The following is a 26,771-nucleotide window of genomic DNA, read 5'->3' on the forward strand; positions in this document are numbered from 1 at the left end:
TTCTATCAGCTGTGGGACCACGCATCAGTCCTTACGTGCTCATCCAGCCCAGGCTCTCATTTTTTGACTGGCAGCAGAGAAAAAAACCAGTTTCTGTCCTTTGTAAAATTCAAGTCAAAAGCTGAAAGTTTTGTAAATCTTCCCCAAAGTCAGCCTGGGAACATAATTTTTTTGGTATCGAATATGTTGTTAATAGGTGCCAACTGAAAGCGGTTATGAAGACCTAGGGGCTAAAGCACACTCTATAATGTTACAGCCTCCCATAATCTTTGTCTCTGGTTACAAAGCCACAGTTTCCCTTCTCTTGCCCCTGGCATGAGCAGGGTGCCTGCCCCATGCTCGCGCCGCTCGTAGCTGTCACAACTGCAAGCTTCAGTTCATGCTGTCGTGTGTGGCTGGGTTACTGCTTCCCTCATGCTCATGTCACCAACACACTTCTCACCCAACCGAGGCTCATGTACCATCTACTTGAGTGACATCTAAATACCGCTTCTCCGAGACACTGCGTCACTCTGCACGATGTTCTAGTTGAATGAGAACATGATCTTGGATTAGCTGACAACATATCTCTCTCTATATATGTCTGTATTTCTTTTGGACTCTTTCCTACCAGCTCCTGCAGACCCCAACAGCATTCTCCTCTGCAGGGATTGTACTTGCATGTGATTCCAGGTGTTGTTTCCAATGAGAGAGTTGCATGGCAGAAGGAAAAATTCAATTAATTGTTCATGCTGTCTCATGTTGTCTATGTTAAAACAAAGAAGTGGCATCAGGTGTTAGTTTTTTTTCTGAGTAGTGAGTACTCAGGAACAGAACCCACCCAGATCTTAATTGTTTATCAAATTTCTATGAGATTTTTTCATGTGTAGGTGTTGCAGCTTATGCTATCAGGCTTGAAACTCTTTGCTTGTATTCCTCACTGAATTCAACGCTTTCTTTTTTTGCCTTTTGTGATTCTTGCAAGTATTTGCAGGGCATTTATTGTGGGAATGGAAAAGGGCCCCAAAGAAAAGGGTCCTCAGGGATAGGCAATGGCTTTTATGCTGAGGTAGGTGATGGGAGCAAGTCAGCAGAGGATGAGGCACAAAGAGATTGCTTTGAATTCTGGATGATGGTGTGTTGCTGATTCATTTTTATAAAACTTATTTTTAAAAACGGCAGGTAGTTCAAAGTATTAGTACTACTGAAATGCGGTAGATTCCAGGAATATTCTTCTGTAACATTAACTAAAATAAAGAAAAAAAATTCCAATTGGCCTATTTAGGATCAAATAACAAATAAGATTCCAATCTGGTTTCTAGTCCAAGAAACAGAATGAGAAATTCTTTTAAACCTTTGGCTCATCATGTACAATGATTTTGGTAGCATTAGTGACTAAGGCTTACATCCAGAAAGGTATTTAGGCACATGCTCGTTCCTAGATTCCTGTGTGGATTTGTAGCTCTGCTGAGCAAATGTCTGTTGGTGCCATGGCTTGCAGACAGACCCTGCAGGTAGGCAGCACTCTGGAGATGAAATCTCCAGTACTTATCTGAATTGAAAATGCACCATTAATTCAAATAATTCTGATTTTCTAACTTGGTTGTGAACAGATTTTATTCTCCCTCAAATGTATCTTTCAATGTGAAATTGTGGCCCAGCCAGTGGCCAGATAACTCTGCCCTGCAGCCCAGGAGCTACTCTCCCCATTCCCTGGGCGCTGCATCAGGGCAGCGGTGCCTTCCTGGGATCACACCCTGCCACTCTGGAAAATGCTGCCTAAGCACCTTTCTCTCCCTGTAAATGTTCAATGTCTTGCAATGTAAAGTGACTTTGTAAAAATAGCACCTTCTTACTCGACAAATCTGCTTCCTCTGTGTCTTCTGAGTCACGTCTTCTTCCTTTACTGACAAAACCGCATGTCTGTTCCCATCAGCACAGCACAGCTGATATGGCTGGGGAAAAGTGAGCTGCATTTTGCTTTGCTTCACATATTGGCAGCAAAGTTCTGACTGAAGGACGCCGTGCCAGTTTTGAAGGCAAAGGAGAACTGTTTGGCTCTGAGTTTTAAGGTGGCGTTGCTGAGAGACAGCAAAAACCAGGCCTGTGGTTGGTGACCTGGAAATCTGATGTGGAAATCAAAATTCCTGCAGTGTTCTTCCTGCAAACTGAGCCAGAGCATTGGCAGCAAAACGACAAGTGGCTGCTGCAGCGGTACAGAGTATTGGGAATTCAGTCTGTGTTTTTACTCAGTTTTGGTTTACCTACATATAAAATATTGGCTATATGTGCAAGTGCCTTGCACTGGTCGTCTCACCTCTATTAGTGTATTTTCATAATCAACTGCTATTCAGAAAACATCAAATTATCCAAAACTATTTGCAGTTTGATTTCCCCAATGCTGTCTCTATGAAGTTTGCCTGTTCATAAAGATTCACAAAATCTTTCTGCTTTGCGGTTTTCATGTGAAAATTCATCATCTTCATTTGGATGAAAGTTTTTAATCACCAATTTCAGAATTTGGAAAATAATTAGAGCTGGGTGGTCAGCGGACCATTTCTCAGTGAGATGATCTCTGCTTCTGGAGGGATCTTCTTTTCAAACCATAATTACAAGGTTTTAAAGAAGTTGGATTCTAATAGAAAAAGAGCAATAAAATGCCATATTTTGAAGCTGTAAATTTTTTCTTTGCATGTTTATGACACCCGTAGCAGACCTACAGGTAGATGTTAGCTGGCTTTTAGATTGAATCTTTATAGGATACAAAGGAGTTGCACATTGAAGTGTTCATATTTAAGTATTTAAACATCAGACAGGAAAAAGTGGAACTCTTTGGAATATATAAAAGGGGCAGATCGTGTTTGAAGAGGGAGGAAATACAGGAGCTGAAGAAAGGGAAAGGGCAGGTCTGAGCACCAGAAGTGAAGTGTTTCCAAGAAAGTTAAAAATCTAAGATAAAGGCGCTTTTTTAAACTGGTATTTTCCTACTAGCTGTAGGGTTTTGGAAGGCAGCTGTGAAAGATAAGCTTCCTCGCTTGTGGTCGGAGCTGATCAGTGATTTAAGGAGTCATAACCTCATCGTTTAACGTCATTCTGTCCCGCCAGCCCTGGCATCCCACAAGGGGCTTCTGTTTAAGTCCTCATTATTTTCTCTTTCTTAATAATCATTCCCATTTCACTCATTATGGCGGAAACTTTTCTACAATGCTTTCTTTAAAAAAAATAAAATTAAAAATTTAATAAATAGTAAAACAAACAAACAAACAAACAAAAAAGCCAACAGCAAAACTACATCTCACTGCTGCTTGGAAGTGCTCTTGGTTTCTAATGGCTGGTGGGGAAGGACTGCGTGGTTTCCAGAATGACTCCTCCTGCTGTCTCCTTTTTGTCTTTGTTTCAACGTGTTTCTCTGAACAGTCAGAAGGTCAGTTTGAAAGATCGTGTCTTCTCCAGTCCCCGCGGTGCTGGCACCAAAGGGAAAGGCTCTCCACAGGCTCAGGGCATCAGGAGGTCCCCCAGTGCTGACCAAAGCATCGAGGACAGCCCGAGCAAAGTGCCCAAGAGCTGGAGTTTTGGAGACCGCAGCCGAGCCCGGCAAGCTTTCCGCATCAAGGGAGCGGCATCACGGCAAAACTCAGAAGGTGAGGGCTTGGGATGCCATGCCGGACCCCAGATCCTCGGCTGGCCCCCACATCCTCTCCCTCTCCACCTCGGAAGGGCATAGCTGCCAGCTGGGGTGCGTACATAGGTCTCCTTCCCCTTCTAGTCCTTTAGCTTGGAGTATAGTAAGAAATAAGAAACCCCCCTACTGACACTCATGGTCATGCATATATTTATATATGTATAGGGATGGGGAAAGGAGGAAGAGTCAGGCAGCTAGAGATGGATGAGAGCTGCAGCTGGCATTGCTGGATGTCATCTTAACACGTCTTGGGAAATGCTGTCATGTGGATGCTCAGCAGATTCTCTCTGGTGTTTCCCCCGGGGTTGCTGTTTGCAATCTGACTTGTCTTTCCTTGTGCGGCACCAGCACGGGGAATAGTAACGTGTTGTCTTTATTCCTCCCCCTCCCAAACTCAGAAGCAAGCCTCCCCGGAGAAGACATTCCCGATGAGAACAAAAGCTGCAACTGCGAGTTTGTCACAGAAGATTTGACGCCAGGATTGAAAGTCAGCATCAGGGCAGTGTGGTAAGAGAGGGGACGGGGGGAAAGCGGGCCAGAAAAATAACTAACGGGGGGAAAAAATAAATGTAAAGTCCAAGCAGAGGTGGCAAATGCTGAAATGTCTGTGCTGCAGGCTGTTTTTCCCCTGGGTGGCCTGCCCTGCTTTACAGAAAATTCTGCCAGAATTTTTGCTGAGGGAAGGAATAAGTGGAGAAACAGGAAAATCCCTGCAGGGATGCATCCAAATGATCATTCTCGCCAGCTTTGAGAATTAATGCTGACATCTATAAAAGCGGTGTAGAGAGGACACTCACACAGCTGACAGTCCAGGGGGCACCGAGGACCCCCCCCATATCAGACAGGGCTTCAGCCATGAGCCCCCATAAGCCCCTTCCCCTCTCCTAGTGCCGCATCCTCTCCCAGACCCACAGCGCTGGGATTTATTCCATTTTCCTTCCAAAGCAGCTCCCCGTGGTGTTTTTTATCCACCACTAAGCAGGTCAGGCTGCAGTCCAGGGACTATATGTTGCCTTTCCTCTCCGTCTCCTGCAGCATTATGAGGTTTCTCGTCTCCAAGCGCAAGTTTAAGGAGAGCCTTCGACCCTATGATGTGATGGATGTCATCGAGCAGTATTCAGCCGGCCACCTGGACATGCTCTCCCGGATTAAAAACCTTCAGGCCAGGCAAGAAACCCCTCTCTTTGCTTCATTTTTTCACTGCTTTTTGTTCATTGTGGAGGTGTTGCCAGGAGACACTTTCCTTTGCAGCTACAACTTATTCTTTTTCTTCCTAAGAGAAAAGCCTCAAGGAAAACATCAATGCTTGTGGCTGGAACCCACAGGGATGAGCAGGACAGGGACTGCAAACGGTGGTTATGCCACTAAAATTGCCTCAGTGCCCACCCCAGGACATACACACAAAAATCACGGCTCATCCTCCTACTTTACTTGGGGAGTTCCCATCATTATAGAATATCCCATGGGAAAGGCAGGTGTGGACCTCTGTGGTCATTCTGGTGGGATAACAAAAGTCTGGTGCCCCAGTTTTAAGGCTGATGTGGCTAATTCGGGAGTGACACAAATTCAAATGTGGTGTGCTGGTTGTGACCCTGCTGCTGTGGGTAGAGGGAGCAGAGAGGAGGCAGCAGCTTCCTCCTGCCGTTGGGATGCTCAGCTGCTTTGGGTGGCATCCTTCCTCGGATGGCACAGCCTGCTGAAAATATGTGCAGATGGGGATTTCTCTTCCAAGCCCACCACCACAGGCATGGTTGAGCTGAGCTGCGTTTCAGCTTCTGTGCTCAAACTTTAGGAGCAGTTAGTTTCCATAGGGGAAGAAATGTGGAAAAGGGACAAATGGAACCGAGAAAAGCATTTAAAATTTAATTTTCTCCTGAAAAAAACAAAAACCAAAACCAGATTTTGTCCCCTGAAGAGAGGATCTGAGCTAAACTTTTTTATTTGACCACTCTTCCCTCAGCCCTGATGTCCTACGATGAAAAGGAGACCCCAGACCCCCAACACCCCCCCAGCTGTGTCGGCTCAGCACAAGTAGCCCCAGTTCTGCTGAGCTTGAAGGACACCCAGAATGGAGGCGGGACTTGGCCGTAGGCTACCTCCAGTCAAAATAATACATTATTTTATTTTACACTGGGAGAACAAAATTATTGCCCTTGATGGCTGTGGCAGCCCAGCTTCCTCTGGAATCCACTGGGGAAGTTTTCCTTTCATTTCAAACTTTTCTAGGTCCCTGGCAGAGGCAGCAAATGTGCAAAAAAAAAAGTGTTTGGGTATGCAAACAGCTAATATGAATCCCAGGAATGAAATAGGAGCATTGTCTTAGGAAAAAGAGGAATCTCTTTTCTGCCATTAATCTCTCAGAGACCGTTTTAAGTCTGCTATTTTTGATGTTCCAGCAGCAGAGGTAGCGCTCTCAGCGTTGCTGCACGCAGTGTGTTTCCCAGAAGGTAAATTCTCCCTTGTGATGGAGACTAAAATATCCCGGAGAATTTCCTCTCTTTGAGCCTCTCACCCCCGTTCAGTACGAATGCAGTGATTATAGATCCAAGACACGTAGCTGAATCTGGAGGGGGGAGAGGAGGAGGAGGAGGGAATTGATATTTCCTAATTTTAATAACCTGAAATGAGCTCCGGGCTGCCTCCGCAGTGGGTGGTGAGCCATTGGGGTTGGCATCACCACTGGCTCCAGGTGGGACACCCAAGTTTCCAGCATCCCAAGCTGGTGTAGCAGATTGCCTCACCGTCCACCCAAGTTTCCCATTGCCAGTCCTTCAAGGTGATGTGCTGCAGTGACAGAGTAGTTTGGTTGGATGTTTTGGGTTGTTTTTTTTTGCCGGGGGGGAGGTACGGAGTTACAGCTTTCAAAGACCAAAGTGAATTCTCCTCTTAGTTGTACCTGTGGGACTGCAAGGCTGAGGCTGCTGAGGCTGGATAGGCTAGGGCTGCCATCTACCCCATTGTAGGGAGGCCAGGAGGACCAGGAGCTGTTTCAAAAGTGTGAAGTACCTGGATTTGGGATCTTGGGCTACCAGGCAGCTTCACTGGTTTCACTGTCCCCACCTGGCAGGAGATCAGCGATGGAGCAGAGCCCTGCGGGGCCATCCTTTGAAGCACTCCTCATCATAGCCAGATGGGCACCAGGAGGTCCCATGGCTGATCACCTGCCCAGTACAACTGGAAGGGGCACCCTGTAGATGAGGTGTGTGCCTGGGGTGGCCGTGGCCAATGCTGGGCATGACCAAGTGATGCTAGACGCACAGTGCACCCATACGGTGGAGCCCAGGGAGGTTATCACGGGGCGTGTTGGGGAGCAGATATTTTTATTTCCCTTTCCTTCAGCAATCAAAGCACTGTGTTCTCCCTGCCAGCTCAGCTCGGCAGGGCTGGCTGTGACCTCCTGTAGCCAGGGCTTTGGTGGATTAAAGCTGCATTCAAGCAAATTTCTGGAGTGTTTACATGCACTTTCGTCTTTAATCATTAATGCCTCTGTCACTGTGTCTGTAATGTGCTCTTTTCAGTGTTGTGTTCACACTGTCTCGTGTCTCATCCTGACACCTTGCCAACCATGGATGTCTCCCATTCATTGAGCTATACAGTCCTGCAGCGTATCTCGCCGACTCCCAATGGCTCATGTTTTTCTGAACTAGCAGAGGATGTGTTATCTAGCACTGGAACTGGAAGGAGAATGAATCTATGTTGTTTCGTATCTAACTGCCTCAATGGGATATTGCTACACATATGCAAATATATTCCAGAGGGTAAAGCATGTTGCCTATTATATCTGGGGTGGGGGGGGGCTCCTAATGATGTTTCAGTGGTGCCGAAATCTCCAAATCTTACTCCGAGGTGGGTAAGGCTCTGGCTTTCACCGACAACCTGGTGGTAGGAGAGAGCTTTCTGTTTCCAGCAGAATATATTTTCAAATTCTCTCTCTCTTTCTTTCTCTGTCGTTCTGTTTTTCAGTTGTTTCTTTCTGCAACTTTTCTGACCAACTTTTCTCTATGTGTTGCTTCATTATGCATTTTGCTGGTGTCTTTTTTCTTATTTACTTTGCCAGGATAGATATGATTGTGGGTCCCCCACCCCCTTCAACTCCCCGGCATAAGAAGTATCCAACCAAAGGACCCATGTATTCTTCCAAAGAATCTCCCCAATACTCGCCTAGGTTAGGATTCACCAAAATGCCGCTTTCTCTGGATTTTTCATTTGCTTAATGTCAAACCCCTTTCATTCCAGTTATATGACGGCATTTATCACCTAGCAGTGCAGCTTGCTAAATCATGACTCAGAAGGGCTTGCTACTCTGGATATGCTCTGATTTACTTTCAGTAATGAGCTTTCACACTAGGCAAGCCAAAGGAAAAAAAAAAAAAGGACATTCATACAGTCATCAGTAACCATCAGTCTCTTCAACTAGTGTATTTTCTATTTTCAATCTTCTTCTAGGTGTTAGAAAGCAAAACTGTATCTTTTTGAAACTATCTATCTAATTGTATCTATGTAAAAGGTGAAATATTTACCCACAAAGCCAATAGAAACTGAACAACCTGCTTTCTGAAAGGTTAAACACTCCACACAGAAGCAAAGGAGCCTCTGCAGCTCTTTGAAAGGAGTTTACTTCAGCGGGCAAAGTAAGAATGAAGTGTTTCACATCCGATGAACACAGTATCTCTTTGTCTGGCTGATGCAACTGTACTGACCAGGGAGGAAAAAAACTGTGCTAAAATGTTACACCCACGGGACTCATATTAAAAAAAAATAAAATCCTGATTTTGCAAGCGAAAAGAAGAGCAGGCGTCAAACCAGCCCTCGGGCGTGCAGCAAGATTTTTCTGATTGCCCTTACTAAGTTCTTGCCTTAGGTAAAACTGTTCCTGAAGCTGATGCCATGAGAGATATATTCAGAATTTTAGGGCATTCTGAGGTCTGGGCAGCAGGGCCATGAGCTGAGCTGTATTTTCACCTTGTATTGAGACCACTGGAGCCTGAGGCAGGTACAAATATTTGCCAGAACGTCATTTTCTGTGCACAAATAGTAGGTGATTTTTAAATGCAGCAAGCTTAGCCTCAAATATCTTTTTTTCTAAATATACTTGCCCTCCCTAAGAGCTAATACATAACAAATCTCTTGATTTTTATTTAAGCTGCTCTGAGTAATCTTCGCTAGAGGAATGTGAGTAAAAGGAATATTGAAAGCTTACCTTTTCCCACTCAGCTAGCTCATAGATTAAAAAAAAAAAATTAAAGAATTTTCCAGAAGCCGCAAGCTTTGTGCTTGGAAAAAAAGTTGCTCTCAGAAAAGCATTTCTCTCATTTCTCCTCCCGGCCAAATGATGAGGCCCAAATCTAGTCTTTAAACATGAAATAACTTTCTTATCTGCAGAAACATTTTGATTTTAAAATAAAAATACATATTCAAGTGGTTTTTATTGCATTTAACCTATGTGCAAGAAGCCTTCACTGGAGGCAAGGATTTAATGTAATTCTGGGGGAGGAAGCCTCAAATTAGGACAGACATTGTATTCAATCCGAGTCTATTGCTATATCAGCTTAATGTTAATGACTTCTCTCTCTCCTGTTTTTGCAGTTTCTAATACTGATGGCCAGATTAAAAATCTGTTCGCACATGCCCACTAGACTCCTGGGACATTAAGACTTTTAAAAATAATTGCTCCCTTTTAAAATGAATTTTCTCATTTCTTCTTTATCAAGCTGTGACTGAGAGGCTGCAGAAAGCAGCAGAGTACAGAAGGCTGCTGAAATCTCTGCTCCCACCCATGGGCAGGCTTATGGTGTGCTGAATTTTTGGCAGTTGCATCCTCCCACAGACACCGGTGGGACTTTGGAGGTGCCCGATGGGTGGGGACCAGAGCTCTGAGCAGCCCCAAGCCCAAATCCAGAAACTCCAGGTCAGGCTGTGCTGCTGCCACGGCTTCCATCGTCTCAGCGCCACGTGGGTCCATGCCATGGGGACACGTGCTGTGGGGTCCCTGTGGGCTGCACCAGCCTCTCCTTTTCAGCCTGCACGCCTCTGTTTTAGCCAGAGAAACCACACCAAGTGATGTCCCATGAGCTTTCTCGACCCCGTGGTTGCCTTGTGGTACGCTAGTGACAAGGGTCAGTTCAGCCAAAAGGTTTCTGCAAGTAGCTCCCAGCAAAGACAGCTGGTTACCACTGGATGTCCACGGCTGTGGTTTGGCTGAAGGTGTTTGCTCCACGCTGTATACACAGACAATTTGGATTAAATTCTCTTGATCAGCTGATTTAACATAAAACCAGGTGCGACCTCAGCTGTAATTTTTAGACAACAGATACTGGTCAAAATATGTCTAGAGCAAACTTTGTTGCCAAATGAGGAGGTAAGTAGCCAGTCCTGTGACATGGATGAAGGGGGTTTGGCTTCAATGCCTGGATTGTGTACACAAAATTATAAGAGATAAAGAAAAAAAAAAGAAAAGAATCAAATATATATTCCCAAACACTTCATTTTTATCTCATTTGAGCCGTTTGACCTTTTGATGTCTGCTTCTGGCCCGAGGGTGACATATTACACCTCTTTGCATGCACTGTTAGCATGAAGCATAATGAAGCATGAGAAAACCTGCACTGTGGCTGATGCAAGACTACATTTTTTTTGTATCATTAGAAAGAAGGAAAGATATCAAAGTTCACTTTAGAGAGCAACCCCCTTTCTCTCTCCCTCTCAAACTAAGACCCAGCAGAGCCTATCGAGGACAGCAGATGGCACAGTTTGTCACACATCCTTAGAAATCTCTGAATCCTCTTCTGCCACGCAGGGGAAAACACAGGGCTGACTCTTCCAAAGCCTCAGCTGAACTTTTCCCTCTGCACATGTGTATTTGACACAGCCAAAATAAGTGTCAGGAACACATAAGGCTCCCACGGGGTGTAGTGCAGAAGTGGGGTTTGGCATCTCAGAAGATTCATGGTCCTTTGTCACGCATTAGGAACATAGGCTGTCCCCTTCTGCTTGCAGAAGTGGAACATGTTCTCTGTTCTGTCTTCTTCATCTCTTGAGCTTTGTTGCCCAATCGGAACAAACCCCCAAACTCTTTTATAACGGCTTTGCAGTGCTCAGCCAGGCACAGGTGGGTTGGGAGCTCGTGAGGGAATTCCTCTTCTATCAGATAAGGCACAAATGAAATCTTTGCTGAGGGTAGGAGCATGCTTCTCCCAAGGGAAGAAAAGGGGTGAGAGATCTTGAGCCTGGTTTCTCCCATCAAGAGAGAAGGACTTGGTTCACCACCTTCTCCCCTCTGTGCACTGAAGTCGGTGGCCCACAGCTGCCCACCACACTGTCCTCCGTGCAGACCCTGCCTGCACAGCGAGATCTGCCTCCCTGGCTTCTCAGAGCTGTGGAAGATTGCCACCTCAGCAGTCAAGGCTATGTTGTGGACATGAGGGAGTGGATCAAGCAGGAATTCTCCTGGGCTCTGGTATCAATGGTACGTGGGCATGGGCTTCTCAATGCTTTATGGGTGAGCTCTGTGGAGGGCCTCAGTCCTGCTTTTAAATCACAGCAGGTCTACAGGCACGTTGTTTCCAGCCTGAAGATGATGGAAGAAGTCATTTCTCTTCTATATGATGCTAGTGATCACTCCATCTGTGAAGCGCCAGCTGGCCTTCTGTGCTTCACATGGGTTATGTGAGGTTCACTTACTGGATGGCTCTTCTCTTAAGGACAAGGAAGACAGCAGAAGTCCTCCCTCAACTCCTGCAAGATTAGAAATAGGGTTGCACCAGACTCTGTGCTATCACAATACACCATAGCATGGCAACATTCAGTTTCCCTCTCTGTGTTACAGTCTGTCCTGCCTCCCTGCTCTACTCAGCAGCTGTTGAAGGACATCTCATTTCTGTTAGCGGGCACATCTCAGTGTTAGTGCTGTGCTAGCTGGGACCTGAGGACAGAGCACCCGGGTTGTTCTTGGCCTTCCACAGTATTCAGTAGCGTTTAGACTTCGGGCCTCTTTAAACGCATGTTCATTGTTTTACTAGTCTACTTGCTTGTGCATACAGGAGAGGAGTTCGTACAGTGGCTGTACTGCGCCTTGACTTGTGATTCCAAACCAAGGTAGCCCGAGGTATCCAATTTAATACCTCTTTGCTTACATGGTAATAACAACGTTGTCATAGGATTTCTTGTGCTGTATGTCCTGTCAGTAATTACATCCCTTGTGGGGAGTTCCTGTACATGTCAGTACTTTCCTTCTCCCATTACAAGAGAGAAATAAGGCATGCGTATTCCTCACACTTGTAATTGCAGCACTTGGTGCTCCTTGTACTCCTGCGCTTATATTGCTAAGCAAGGGTTCAAACGTGACTTTTTAAACAGAACGGTATTCTGCCACATCCCTGCCCAAATGAAGTATCTTCTGGGATCAAAGATAAACTCTAAAATAATTGCTGGCTTATATTTTGTGTCTTTGGTGTGATGTGCTCATCCACTTCATCTCTTTGAGCCAGATCTTGTGGTGCTTTAAACTGCTGTTGCTCTAATATAAGCTAAGGGAGCCACTGATATCTGTCCCTTAATGTCAACAGCCAACATATGTACTAAGTCCCTGTCAAACGTAAAGAGAACAGATAGCTCTTGTGTTGGAAATAGCCTCCCGTCTCATTCTTTTCCTTGGTTTTTGTTTGTTCATTTTCCCCTGTCTGTCTGTGTTCAGCTCCTTCCATTTCTTCCTCCTGGTGCATGGACCCATGGCCCACACAGCAGAACTGCGTAAGAAGCATTTTGAGTTTTCCGCTCAAGATACCTCAACTTGGTTTCAGTCAGATTAATTAACCCTTCTTTTCCCCCGCCACCCTGATGTTTGGTGCATTATGCAAGAGTAAAATTTGCCTGATGTAGAATGAGGTTATAAACGGGGCTGCCATTAAGAAACTGTTCCAAAACCGAGTTGCTCCCCTGATGTTTGAGGGATCAAGAAGCTCTGGTGCTTACTCTCTAGCAAATTTATATTTGATGCCTCAAATAAAATTGACTTCCAGCTTCCAGACTGGCTCTGCCCTCCTTCCTAGGCATACAGAGCTATACATCAACCCAGGTATTTCTATACTGGGAACGAGGAGTTGCAAATGTAACGTGTGTAAAGAAGTTAGTAGCAAACAACATGCCCAGTAGCTTTAGCTGCTGATTTGGCAGGAGTGTCCTCTGCTATTATGCGCTTGGGGCCCTGCTAAGAGAAAACATCTAATGACACAGGTGTGAATCGCATTAGCATTTTGATAAAGACAATTTAGTAATGTTTGGTGAGTTATGACCAAATTCAGCCTTGATGTAATTCCACTAAAACAGTTAGTTTATATATGTACACCTGCTTGTCTGGATCTTAGGACAAGTGGCTCATTTTCATGGACCGGAGAATTACACACTTACATTTGCATTGAGGAGAGGAAACTGCTGCAAAGACTGAAAAAAATCCCATTGACATATGCTAGACAGAAAACTTGATCTTCCTGCAAAATAATAATTTCTCAGTACAAATAAGAAGCTAATTGATTTGGAAGAAAGCCAGTTAATGAAATTCTTTGCAGTGGGTAAATTTACTGTGCATAATGTGCCAGGTTTTATCTGTATAAACAGAAACGGATGATTTCAAACTCTGCTAATACTGCTCTGAATTTTGCATCTGAATTAACACTTCAGTGCCACTGCGTGTCTGTGAGTAATTTGGAGTGTTAGTTGGGAAAGAGGCTGTTGCTTTGTCCCACGGAGGCGCGACAAGTGGAGCCCTCCTTGCCTGCTGCCTCCAACTGACTCCAGGTCCTTTTCCTGGGGCGGGGGGATTTTCTGATCCCGGTAGAGTTGACCAGATCGTTGGGAGAGGATCCTCTATGACCGACAAGGATCGGACCAAAGGGCCAGCGGAGGGAGAGCTGCCTGAAGACCCCAGCATGATGGGCAGGCTTGGGAAAGTTGAAAAGCAGGTATGTTGGGTCAGGACGGGGGTTCTTAGCAGAGGGTGTTGCATGAGTTGTGTTGTTTTTTTCTTGCCTTATTTTTCCCCAGTGGGACATTACCATTTAGAAAAAAAAGTAAAAGCTAAGAATATTTTGAAAAATAAACAAGGTGGATGTTATAAAAGGGTGCTAAATGTCTTAGAAACCTAAGTACTACTTTCAAAACAGGCACTTAGGAGCCTGTGATATGTAGTCTTTCAATTTTAGTGAGCTGACCAAAAGTCGATGTTATTTTTGAAAATGGCACATTGGTTTCTTTGCCACCACACTAGGCATGTTTCAAACGAGTCCATGAGCCTGTCTGCTATAGCTGCTGGCCTTGCTGAAGATGAAAATGTTCCTAGAGGATAAGGCTCAGAAATCCCCATGGCCATCTGAGCCCAGGCAAGTGCCAGATGCAGTAAGGAGCTGAAAGGATGCGAGTGTGCTCGGGCTTTCCTGGAATTTGTTGCCTGTTGAAAAGATTATAGGAGCTTAAGGAAAACCCTGTAACAAGGTGGAGAATTAAATGCTTCAGAACAGGACAATTAGATATTAACTAGAAGTTTCAGTTTGGTGTAGGTCGGTGTAGGCGGAGGTCATCTATGGTGCCCAGCCCCACACGCGTGCCTAGATGGGTTGGAAGTTGCTTGTACTCGGGATGTTAATGTGCATCAACCCACATGTAGCACTGGAACTGTGGTGTTTTGCAGGTTCAGTCGATGGAGAAGAAGCTGGACTTCCTGGTGAACATTTACATGCAGCGGATGGGCATCCCACCGACAGAGACAGAGGCTTATTTTGGGTCCAAAGAACCAGACCCAGCACCTCCCTACCACAGTCCTGAAGACAGCAGGGAGCACATTGACAAGAACGGCTGCATCATCAAGATCATCAGGTCCACCAGCTCCATGGGTCAGAAGAACTTCTCTGCTCCGCCAGCCCCAACCAACACATGCCCGCCCTCGACGTCGTGCCAGCAGCAGGTCTACCAGCGGCAAAGCCATGGCTCCTCGCCCGTTGGAGACCCTGGCTCGCTGGTCCGCATCCCACCTCCGCCCTCCCACGAGCGCTCCTTGTCAGCGTACAGCAGCGGGCACAGGGCGAGCGCAGAGTACCTGAGGAACGAAGACATTACAACCAAACACCACGAGAGTGCCATGAGAGACAGCGACACGTCCATCTCCATCCCCTCGGTAGACCATGAGGAACTGGAGCGCTCTTTCAGTGGCTTTAGCATCTCCCAGTCCAAAGAGAATTTGGACATCCTTAACAACGGTTGCTATGCAGCCGTGGCCAAAATCAGACCCTACATTGCAGAAGGGGAATCAGACACCGATTCTGACCTCTGCACGCCCTGCGGTCCTCCTCCCAGGTCGGCCACGGGCGAGGGACCCTTCAGTGACATGGGCTGGTCAGCCCCCAGGCAGTGATGCCTTCTTGCAGCCACCAAGCCACGTCCGAGCGCTGGCAGCTGCCTGCTCCAGCTGTCCATGCATCGAACTTCTCACGGAGATTGACAGCTAAGGTTTTCCTCCTTCTGGGACATCCTTAGCTGGCAGATACTTTCTTGCAGCTTACTCTGGGGGGTGGGGAACAAGCAGGTCCGAACCTGCATTTGTGGAAGAGGTCACAGTGCTGAGCGAACTGGAGCCATGAAGTCCAGGTTTCTTTCATACTCTCTTTCTAAGATCATTAGGTGAAATTATTTCGTGGTGCAGGGTAGGCAATTTGCATTTCTTGGGAATCTTCAGAAGTGCAAGGTAGGAGTAAATCACCCAGCCAGGGCTCTTGGAGATCACAGTAACTGGTGGCTGACAAGTGTTAAGCAGGATTCGCCACGTCCTGGCACTGGTGATTACACCTTTAGGTATTTTGGAGTCGCAGAATGAACACGTGTCTGTCTCTGGCTTAGATTTCAGGTCACGTGTAATTATGGGAGGGAGGCTGTTCCTCATTAACTGTCAGGAAGGTGGCATAATTCCAATATAATACATGGAAACGTTGCCTAGGCCCCTGGAGGGAAGGGATGGTGGTTGGAATATTTGCATGACAAGAAGGCATGGCCTCAGTGTGGGACAGGTTAGGATACTGCTTTGAACCAGAATGGTTTGGAAATCAGCCCATCTTGGGAAACTGGGAAACTCAGAAACAGGAGCTTGAGTGCAAGAAGATAGACAACCCAGAGGGCACATAAATGAGACAGAGAAGGAGGACAAGAGGCTATGGGGCTGGAATTTTATTTTTTAAACCATGTATTATATTTAAGTATCTCTCCTCCCATTGACAATGGACCTGGAGGTGCTTTGGAAGCAAAGGCAAACCAAAGGCAACCCCTCTGGAGGGCTGCCACGGTGTGAAGCCGTTCCTGTGGCCAGCAGTGCTGTTGTGGAGGCACAGCCACCAGGCAAAGGGAGAGGGTGGATATGCAAGATGCTGTGGTCCCTGTGCAGCTGTGAGTTAAGTGCTGAGCTCCGTCCTTTTCAAGCTCTGTTGGTCAGAGTGGGCAATTTTCTTACAGTTTGCATTGTGCCTGAACACTTTCGCACACACCATGCCCCGTGAAAAATCTTCCCTTTCTTCTTCTGCCCTGCCAAGAATCTCACACCCATGTTCTCGGGACATCCTGTGGTTTTGTTTGGATCCCTCAAGCTGAGTTAAGAGGTGCTTCTTCATTTCTTCATGGTCTTTCAGACGCCTCTTAGCTGTGCTTGCCCGCAAGTTGTGCCAATCCCAGTCTGCCCCATTTTGTTGTTAAAGTACTTTCTCTTGGAAAGATCATTGTGTCATTACTGGGAACCTCACAGTGCATTCAGTGGGGGGAAGGCGAGGGGAAAAGTCATGCTCAAAGTTTCTTTTGGGACCAAAACAAAGTCACAAAGTGATCCTTGGATAGGTTGGTGGATTTTTTTTTTGCAAGGGGGTGGACCAGGAAAGGTTGTGTTTGGGATCCATCTCCCGGGCTGGGACACCATGGCCGGCATTGTGCCTCTGAACCCTCCCACCCATCTACAGCCCAAATCCCGTGTGTGTTTTCTGCTGGGGCTGCGCCTGTGATTGCAAACCCCATCTCTCCACATTTTCCCTGTGTCATATCAAGAGCCTGCTAAGGATATTTAGGTGACAACTTCATTTCTGTGTGGCCTTTGAGAGGCTGGACATTGGCTTGCTTGGGGTGAAGGGAGAATCACAGCCTTTTTCTCTCCTCCTGTTTGCCTGACCAGAGGCAGCAAGCAGTGGAGGCCCAGGACTATGCTGGCCTTAGGGAAGATGTGGGTGCAGTCTGACAGCTTGCAGACAGGCAATAAAACCATCCTTTTGCTAGTGCTCAGGACCAACATGCTCATCTTCTCATGGGATTGGGAGTGGAGAAAGGCTCTGCAATTTTTTTCCTGCCATTTTTCAACATTCAGGAAGAGAAAACATTTTTCTTACAGGGAACTTAGGCTTCCAGCCATGCTAGTTCCTTTCTTTCCCATTTGATCCATTTTTTTGTTACCTCCTACAATGTTTCCCTCTCTGTTTGTGCTCACAAACGAATGCCTTTTGGCTCCACATTTCTTTGTGCAAAGTGAACCTAGCAATGCCTTTACACCTTGAGTGCAAAATGGCTGCAGATGGTGCAATTTTGCCCAGGCGTGCTGCAGAATGAGAAGTTTTCTGGTAGGGCAAGAAATGTCAGCAGCTCCCAGCTCAGGCTTGGTGGCAAGTGTTTTCTCGTGACCACAGGAATGGAAATTACATTGGGTGAGGCAAAAGTCAACATTGTTCCAGCCAGCTGCTCATTGCAAGTTTTGTCCAAGTCAGAGATAACAAAGATTTATTACCCTATTTGTTTGCAATTATTTTTCGAGGCCTGCTGGAAATTTGGCACAGAAATAAAGTCAGGAAATCCAGATGAGGATGAGGATGATGTCATATGGTCCTATTGCAGCACAGGTGCATGACTCGTCTTTAAGACAGTAGGCAAAGTCAACAGAACTTCATGGCACAATTTTTGCAGCATGTAATTTCCATCATTTCCTAATTTTGAAACTCTATTGGCTCTATTTTGAACATCCATTTCCTAGTTCTTCATGCAAAGTCCCTTTCTCCTGCCCAGCTGATGTTACACCCTTGAAAGGAGATAGTGCCAGTGTGTCCCGAGGTGGTGCAGCTCCACTGTGTCCACTGGGATGTCTGCAGGGGAAAGCTAGTGGTCTTCCACCTCCTTTAGGGACTACACGAGAAGGATTGTGGTTTCCCTCTTCAAGTTACTGTATCAGCTTGTAAAGCTGACTTGTAGCTTTAAAAGGTTTTGGGCTTGTCCCACAGTCATTGATTACAGAAAACTGGGTTTATGTACATCCAGCACAGATTGTGTCTTGCTGCTGCAAATTTCTCGTAGAATTTTCTTGGGAAGGTGTAAGAAATATTCCACCTTTATCTGTGGCATCATTTGAAAGAAATTCTGACACATGCCTCCATCCACCACCATGCTATAAATCATCACGTCTCATTCATCTATTCAAGAAGACCTGAATTTTGTGGGTAACTTGCACCAGAATTAACTCGGAGTAATGCTTCTTATTTCCATAAAAATGATTTATGCCTGTGTAAATGATAACGGAGCCTTCTTGTTGCTTGTTGACATAAATAATTTCATTCCTGTCCTAAATCATAGTCCAATACTCCCTGCAAGGTCTTCACTTTCAAACACACAGTTCCCCCATGCCTTTATCACACACTCCTGGTGGTAATCTCCCACAAGACGTCTAAACCACTAGATAAAAAGAAAATAAATTGAGTTTGATTTGCTGATAAGGCAGTCCCAACGATAAAGACCTTTAGAAGGGGGAACAGGCAAACTTTGTCCCTCTGCTGAGCCTCTCTTGGGCTGGTCCTTCCTCCCCTGTTCCTCCCAAGTCTGGTCCTATGTTTTTTGGAGGACAGAAACAAGTTTTAGAAAATGCCAAGTGTGGACAGATGAGACCAAGAAGAGCTGAAGAAGAGGTGAAAGCCAAATTTCCAGCAGGCCATCCCAAACCGCTCTGGAGATGCCCGTGCCCACGCGTGGTTGTGTGCACAGAGCCTGGTTTCGAGGCACATCTGTGCTGGATATGAAGCCGTGGCCTTGCAGAGCCTGGGATCTGGTCTCCAAGAATCTTTTGGAATTTACCTTTCCCCTCCCCCCCAAGAATCTGGGTCTAGATCAGGAGAGAAATACTGCAAAAGGCCCTACCTGCAGGACAGAGCAGTCCCTGAGGCTGGGACCTGAAGCCACAGTCAGTTTTTGGGTGCTTCATGTTCAAGCATGCCAATTGCCTGTGCAATTGCCTGAGAGGTTCATGTCTCGGAGCAGGAGACATGGCCGGAGGAGGTGTTGCAACCTCTGTGCAGGTGGCCTTTCATAATGTGACCCCAAGACACAGGAACAGAGCACTAGCCATGAGTCGAATTTCCCAATATTTGGGAAGGGACTTTAATGTTACTCAAGTGCAGATTTTGTATGTGAATTTCCTTGTTGACTCATTTTCTTAGTAATAATTTTTAAAACAAAAATGTTAAGGAACTCGCTGAAAACAAACCTGTTGTCCAGCTCAGAAAGCCATTATATTTCTTCAGACAGACTGTGATAGACCAGATTTTCTAAAAATTTATTTTGTTTCAAATGCTGCTTAATAGATCCAAATAAAGTCTGCAGGGTCATTGCTATTTAGAGATAAATAGGTATATTTTTTACATTTTTAATTGATTTTTAAGATTTTAAATTATGTGGATTTTTAGAACAAGTTTGTATAATCTACCTGGGAAGCCAGAGCATCACCTCAGATACAAATGTTCCCCTTTCCTAAAAGAAAAGAAAAATACATTTACTCATATTTTTCTCAAGAGGGAGCTACTGCAAACCTCATTTCCCTTCTATCCTCAGACCACCGTGGTCACAGCAACATTATTGCAAAACTCAAAATGTAAGTATTAAAAGAGAAACTGAAATTCGTAAGGAATTTGCCCAGGAGTTGTCCCATATAAAGACCCTTTGCAGTGAGTAATTTATCAGGAATGTTTAAAAGCCCAGGAGCAGGCTAAGGATTTCTGTTTCTCCATCCACGCTCATGTGAGCATCTCCATCCACCTCTGGCTGAGCAAGCCCTGAGCCTCCATCCCTTTCATCTCAGCATGCCTGTGGTCCTCTGACCCATGCCCACATGCCCGCATCCTCTCTCACCCGCTCTCCATCATGGGTCAGCATCTTTTGTTTTCATCAGCTTCCTTTTTGTAAACCAGAAACAAGGAAATCAGATACAAAAGCTCCTTCACCTGCAAGTAACATTGAGACTGTGGTGCGGAGGGCTGTGGCACAGGGGTCAGCAGCCCCCTCCGAGCCCCGCCTGGGTCACTGCTGTTCAGCGGTGTAAAAGCAAACTCTTGCTCTCAGCACACAAACACCCCAACTTTTTCTGCGTCACAGAGCAAAATCTGCTTAGAGCATGGGTGTGGGTTCGTTGTTTTTTTAACAATAACAATAGGGTGGGTTTTTTTTTTCTAATAATAAGGATAATAATAATGCATAGGAATCTTCTTTAGTATATCTTAGTGTTTGATGCCCCAGTGACACAGTACTGCTTGCCTTATATTAGTGTCTAGAGGGAGAGGGATTACACATGTTTTGATACAGTATTAATCACGCTTATAATTAAGGTAGCAGCAAGGAGCGGCTGCTGCAGGAGGAGCAGCCGGGTCCTTTTTAACTTATGAATGTGCTTTCCAGACTATCTCACTGACTGTACTCTCAATTTTGCCTGCTACTGCATGCAGCCTGAGATGAGTAGACAGCAATATGCTCCAGCTGTATCTGCACTCCCAGATTGCTGTAGTACCTGACGATTTAACATTGCCAAAAGCATCATTCTGGGGAGAGGCTGCCCTCCCAGTGACCCATCACATAGGGTGCTGCGGTGCTTCTGTAGGTAACACTGATATACCAAGTGTCTTTCATGCTGCAACTGATCGTTGCCCATCCCTCGGATACAGCATGCACAAACTCCACTTCTACTGCTTGTAACTAAGGGGTGAAAAAACCACATTTGTATCTGTGGTTTCTTGAAACGTGTACATGGGGAGGAAAAAAATACGAATTGTGTTGGCTGTGTGTGACAACCTCCTTTCCTTCGAGATGCCTCTGAGGAAGAGCATCCCAGGTACCCCTTTTGGAGGGTTTGGAGGAGCAGGCAGAGCAAGGCAGGCAGTACCAGGGATGGAGGCCTGGTCTTTAGTTAGGAGATGCCATTGGAACCCAGACTTGCCATATGTCTGTTTTAATTCCCGTTGGGTTCTCTCGCCTGCATCCAGTTCTGGTGTGCATGTGCCTTTGTGCCTGCAACCCAGCTTGAGGGGCAGGGGGGAATGTGACTCCCAAACTTTGGAAATCCTTCTTTGAAAACTTCATCCACCCTTGTCTACAGCCCTTGGGATTCTTGGGGACCCTGCAGCTATGCCGTATCCATTCCTTGTGGAAGCATCTCTTGCTCTCCTTACAGAGAGGCACTGAGTGACCTTCATATCTCCACAAATGATTTGCCACCATTCTCCCCACTGTAACACCAGACTGTCACGAGGCCTTCAGGGTTTGCCCATCTTGCTGGTGTTTGCAGTCTCTTGTATCTCCTCGCACTGCTGCCATAATCTGGTTTGACACTGGTCCTGTACCCTCACCTTCCTCATCCAGACTATATGCAAGTGAAGATGTAATGCCAGAACTCTGCTCTGAGACTTGCTTTTGGCCTGGCATCACTAGCACCAGAGAGCCTTTGTGTTTTGTTAGCATGACAGTTTTGCTTTTTCTTGGCAATTTATTTGCTTCCTCATTGAGCCGCCGTGGCCTCAACACATCCCTGGTTTGTTCTGCTGGAGCCTTTCAGCGCAGGGATGGCGTCTCTTTGCCCCTCTGTACAGCACCCTGTAAGGGTTTGTCCCCTTGGCTTTAGCTGATCGTGGTGAAATCAATGCCTTGAGGGTTCGGTTCAAGTTTTCTTGTCAAGCTGAACAACTTGGAGAAGAACTTACAGACTAACAATGTTGATGCTTTTTCTCCCTGAAGCAAGAGCTGCTTTCAAGACCCCAGTCCTCTTCAGCAGTCCACGCACGTGGCTTTGCATGCCAGGCTCCATCATGGGGAGAAGCAGAAAGCAGCGGGTCCAAGCTGTGCTATTCCCAAAGCTGGCACTGAACCTGGAAGCATCTTGCCCTCTCCTAATTCCTGTAAATATTGCTGCAGATGAATTGTTCAAGCAGCATCTGTTTGCCTAGTTCTGAGGAACTCGAGCTAACGGCAGAGCTTTCCAAAACTCAGTGCCAAGCTCAGGCTTGATTTCACCTGCAGCTACGCCTATAATTTTAGGGCAGGATTAATGGTTTCAGGTAGAAGCCATCCCAAAATCTCCAGTTTGGATGGTTCTGGCCCGAACCCAAGGCTGAATGTCCTGCTGCAAGTGAAGCCTCCCCTGGAATTTCAGCTCCATTTGATACTGATGACTGTGGACCTGGGGAGATGCTCTCTCCTTCCCACTCCACACAAGAGAAGGTCAGCACAAGCCTTGCAAGCCAAGACAAGAAAATGCCTCCTTATTTTAGCATGCCATGGGCACCTCCCGTTAAAAGTAGAAGCAGCATTTCACAGTAATCACTAAAACCTGACCAACACAGTGGCCATGACCCAGTGTTTCATGTATGCAGTGATGCTCATGAAAGGGATTTGTTGCAGCTTTGGATATAGAGGGCTCAGTCCTTGAGCATCTCTGTAGATACCATGTTCAGCCTTGCTGATGACCAGAGGGGAAGTCATCAAAGCTGGTGCCAGGTATTTTCTGCCCTGCCTGGTTATTCACACTGGTCCACCATCTTCCCTGGAGCTGAAGATATCCCATGCTCCTGCCAGCAGGCAGAATAAGGACCCTTCTGTGTTGGCTACTATTCCCCACCACCCAAACCCAAACACTGAAATTTAAAGTTTCTTCACTTAATCTCAAAAAATTCACACACAGGGTAGAGAACCTGAGACTTTCAGGAACACTGAGGCAGAACAAAATATAGCTGATAAACAACACAGATTTTGTTATTTTAAATCAAGCCGATTTTAAACATAGTTGCAGTTCCTGCGTGGTATATCAAATGCTTTAGGAGATTCAATAAATTATTCTTATAAATGGTTTATTCTTTTATCAGTAATTCGTATAGGTGGGTGCCACTGTTCTTATACAGCAATGCTCCACACACTAAACTATATTCCTGTTTCTCCAGTATAGACATTGTATTTATGAAATTTATCTTGCTTAGTGCCACTTTGGCACACTATCCACGTATTCTGCACACAGATTGCACATTACATGCCAAATGCTGATAGGTATCACTCCATGTAATAAGCGTATGTGTTGAACAGATACCAAACAAAGCGTTACCTGCCTAGTTTGTGATGTGACTCAACATAACTGGGAAAAGGGAAAAATGAAGATCCTGCTTCGTTAAGAAATATACTGCATTCGAATGCTTCTTTAAACAGATTTGATCAGGAAGCTAAAATAAGTGAGATCGCCTCTGCGATGTTACTTTAAAAATACCTGAACAAAACTATCACACTCAGCCCCAAAATACTTAATAATTACTGTATTTCTATATATTCTTCACTGCTATTCATCTGAACTGTAAATTCTGTACAGGTTGAATGAAGTTCACCATTTATCTTTGTCATAACCTGCAAGATAAAAGGACAACACAACTTTGGCTGCAAAAGTGTGTGCGTGTTGTTTGCATACACGCATATACGTATTGCTATACATGCAGGGGTATACAAACACATGCACACACATGCTTTAAAACAGATAAAGCTGCATCTGAGATGCACAGGAGGGAAAAGTTCCTTTTTTTGGAGGTGGGAGAGTGGTCAAAACAAACAAAAAAGGACTATTTCAACAATGTGTTATTTCTATCCAAAAGGCAGATTTGCAGAGGGATCTGGTTTGTAACTGCCAGCCCGAGGAGAAATCCCACTTCTGAAGGCAGCACAGCCCATGCAGCAGGGTGATGCAGTTGCTTTAAATGATAGTTTTGAAGAAACAAACAAAAGAATATAGCAGCCAGTGCCAATTCCAAGTACAAACCACAAAGCCCATTCCTAGGCTGTGTGGCCACAGAGTTGTCCTCCACCATCGGAGAGCCAAGGGCAAAGGCTTTGCCTGCTGTGCTTGGGGACTCCGACGGCAGCGGCGCTGGCGCTGGGCTCCCCCAAACCCGGCATCGCCCCAGTATAGGCTACTGCCTGGGCAGTACTGCGGGTCCTGCTCTTGCCTTTGCCTACGTATTTAAAAAAGCCCCAGTTAAGAGACATTTAGTAAAAAGAGTCATCAAAAGCCCATTTTTGATCTTAGAGTTATGAAAGAAAGGACAAAGTTGTAATCAATAAACCTCATTTTATCCAAGCAGGTCAGCCCGCAGACTCCAATTGCCCCTATACAGAGATGTCACCAATGTCATCAAATGAATCATCCTCTAGGATTTAATTTCGCCCATATTTTTACAGCTAGAAGATGTATATGGGATAGAACTTATCCTTCAGTGTTTAATCTAAATAAACAAAGGCATGAAGAACTAACTTTTCCAGCTAAATACTGCTGGATGCCATTGAAAAAGTAGTAATCAGATTTTTGCATTGGCCCAAAATTCATCTCTAGGTCCAAAGTTATCAGCTGTAAGAGCCACTTCAGTCCCAACTATGTTTCTAAGCAAAAGGTACATCCATTGCTGGAGTATGTTGCCGTTCCCCTGAGATCCCTTGAAGCTGTTGTGGTTTATAACAGCATCTGGCTCATTTGGCCTTGACTAGGCTACCAATGGGTCATGCGTTTGTCCTGGCGGTGAGTGAGAGGTGACACTCACACCGGGACAGGCTGTTGGCACTTGGGGCGAGTGTAGGGGCTGCTCGCCCTGGCATCCCGCTCGTAAAATCTGGGGCTCAGGTGAGCATGAGGGTTTGGTTGTCCTCTAGAAAGCAAAGGCAGCTGCTGCTTTGCTTCCTTTCATTTGCTCTGTTGCCTTGGCTTTTTTGCACTTTCGTTTCATCTCCAAAGAATCTCTCATAATGCCTTTGGTACTTATGTACAATTTTAAAACATTTTGTATGTATTGAATGGTACACACTTTCTCTTGTAAAATAGCAATTGGATTTTTTTTTTTAATTATTATTATTATTTGATTTTATTTTTTGGTGAATGTGTAATTTCCTCTATACATTTCAATCATGACTTTGTGCAATGTACATTTGATAGGGACAGACGTCAAGGGAATGACCTGTAGTTTTCGAAGGGAATAGCTAAAAGCCGAATGACACAGTCACACATGGTTTTACATTAGCACTGCAGAAGAGCAACGTAGCCCAGACTTTTACACTGAAGCGTTGAGCGTGATCCAGCGTGTACCTTCACATGAATGACTGTGGCAGCTGCAGATCTGTGTACGTGTGATATTAAAAACAACAGCGACAGTTGCAATCGGAAGGGAAATGGAGGAAAATTAAATAATCACGATCATTAATTTAAGCCTCAAAGCATCAGAATGGAAAATTTGCATTCAGTAAAAATACCAGAGATTTAACCTTCATGAGATGAAATACACATTTATTTTTCTTTGCACTTCTGTTCACTTTGTTTGTTTATTTCTGGTGATTTCTTGGTGCTTTGGGGAGACATTTAATGGCTGATGGCGAGAAGCGAAATCGTGACTGAGGGCCTGACCCTTCCTGGAATTAAAACTTTCACACCTCCTTTTCTTATTTCTAAGGTTAGACAACATTTTTCTTTCTGATGTATGAAATCAAGCTCAGAAATCTCAAGTGCCCTCAGTTACAAGGACACTGTCCCTTCAGGGTCCTTGAACAATATTGATTTTCTTAAGGTTAGACATGCAGCCGCATCCTGACAGATTAAGGATGGTTACCGAAACCCCTCACCCCCCATGCCAGCTCCTTATCACCATGCTAAAAATTGAGGCTAGTGTTCATCGAAGTGGGCTCAGAGCCAAGGACTGGCACTGGAAAGGGACCTTTATTGGTCCCACAAGTTATCTTGCTTACCAGGCATCAGTCCTAAATTAAGAAAGCGCATGCTGGATTCTGGAGAGCTCTCTGGGAGTGAAGTGGATGGACTGATGGTATTTTACATCGCAAGGTTGGCTGATGAAACAGCAGTTCCTTTTTGTAAGAGAAAAGGAAAAAATCAAATCCCTCCTTGTGCACTGATATTTTTTTCCCAGAAAGATGAAGTACAAGAATCTAGATGAACCAGTGCTTGGATTTTTAAAAGCCTGCCAGTCATTTGGACAAGGCAGTGAAAGAGGCTTGGCAGAATAAACAGTTTGCTTCAGGCACAGCAGCCAGCCCCCTGGTTGTACCAGATGACTTGGCTTGAAGCCTTCAGCAGCTCCTGCCCTCCCCAAAGCTGTTAGAGAAAGCCAGGTGTGAGCATTTCCCAATGGATACAGCACATTAAAGTGTACTTAAATAACATCGTTATATTTTATCTCATTATGTTTCACACCAGTGAGATAAGCAGATAAGCAGGAAAATTCTCCGCTTGCTAAATCACATCCCACTGTCATCCGAACAGGCTGGTGCGCTGGCGTGAGCTGCATCCAGACGCTGCCCTGCAGCTGCCCCCACCACCCAGGCAGGGATGCTGGTGGAGCCAGACGTGGTACCTGCCGGGCCAGGGCAGAGCCGAGCTGCCCAGCAGCCCTGCAGCCCTGGCTCCCACCCTCACCAAACCCGGGAGGGACACCAGGCGGGAGGAGGCATCGCTTGCCATGGCAGGTGGCCCCCAGTGCCCTGAGGGTCTGGCCCAGAGGACTCACCAGGAGGTGCCTTTTCCCAGCAGCGGTAATTGTGCCTTTTTGTGGAGCAGGAGTAAATGCTGGAGCCTTAGAAGAATTTCATAGGAATACAAACCAAATTCCTTAGGATTGCAATTGCCCCGGCTATCGTAGGAACATAGCTACCAGGTCTTCTCACAGCTAAAGCTCCACAAGGGAAAAGGATTTTTATTCAAGTGCTTTGGGCAGGGATATTTTACCCTCGGTGCTTTTTGCCACACGGGGTATCAGGATGCCAGCACCGG

The 26,771-nt window shown here is 45.6% G+C and overlaps 1 protein-coding gene across 4 annotated transcripts in view; it reads left to right on the forward strand.

Annotated features, from left to right (window-relative positions):
• KCNQ2 (potassium voltage-gated channel subfamily Q member 2) overlaps positions 1 to 25,291 on the forward strand; it is a 77,507-nt gene extending 52,216 nt beyond the window's left edge. For 2 of the 4 annotated variants that reach the window (XM_040609276.1, XM_040609278.1), the window contains 6 exons: positions 3,397 to 3,620; positions 4,060 to 4,168; positions 4,697 to 4,828; positions 7,719 to 7,826; positions 13,494 to 13,617; positions 14,343 to 25,291. In XM_040609276.1, the coding sequence (XP_040465210.1) occupies positions 3,397 to 3,620; positions 4,060 to 4,168; positions 4,697 to 4,828; positions 7,719 to 7,826; positions 13,494 to 13,617; positions 14,343 to 15,062 (1,417 nt within the window). In that variant the 3' untranslated portion in view covers positions 15,063 to 25,291. Of the gene's footprint in view, positions 1 to 3,396; positions 3,621 to 4,059; positions 4,169 to 4,696; positions 5,703 to 7,718; positions 7,827 to 13,493; positions 13,618 to 14,342 lie in introns of those variants that run through there. The other 2 variants (XM_040609277.1, XM_040609275.1) reach the window with 2 other exon arrangements.
• The last annotated feature ends 1,480 nt before the right edge of the window (positions 25,292 to 26,771 follow it).

Source organism: Falco naumanni, chromosome 10, assembly GCF_017639655.2.
Source record: "Falco naumanni isolate bFalNau1 chromosome 10, bFalNau1.pat, whole genome shotgun sequence".
Lineage (NCBI taxonomy): Eukaryota > Metazoa > Chordata > Aves > Falconiformes > Falconidae > Falco > Falco naumanni.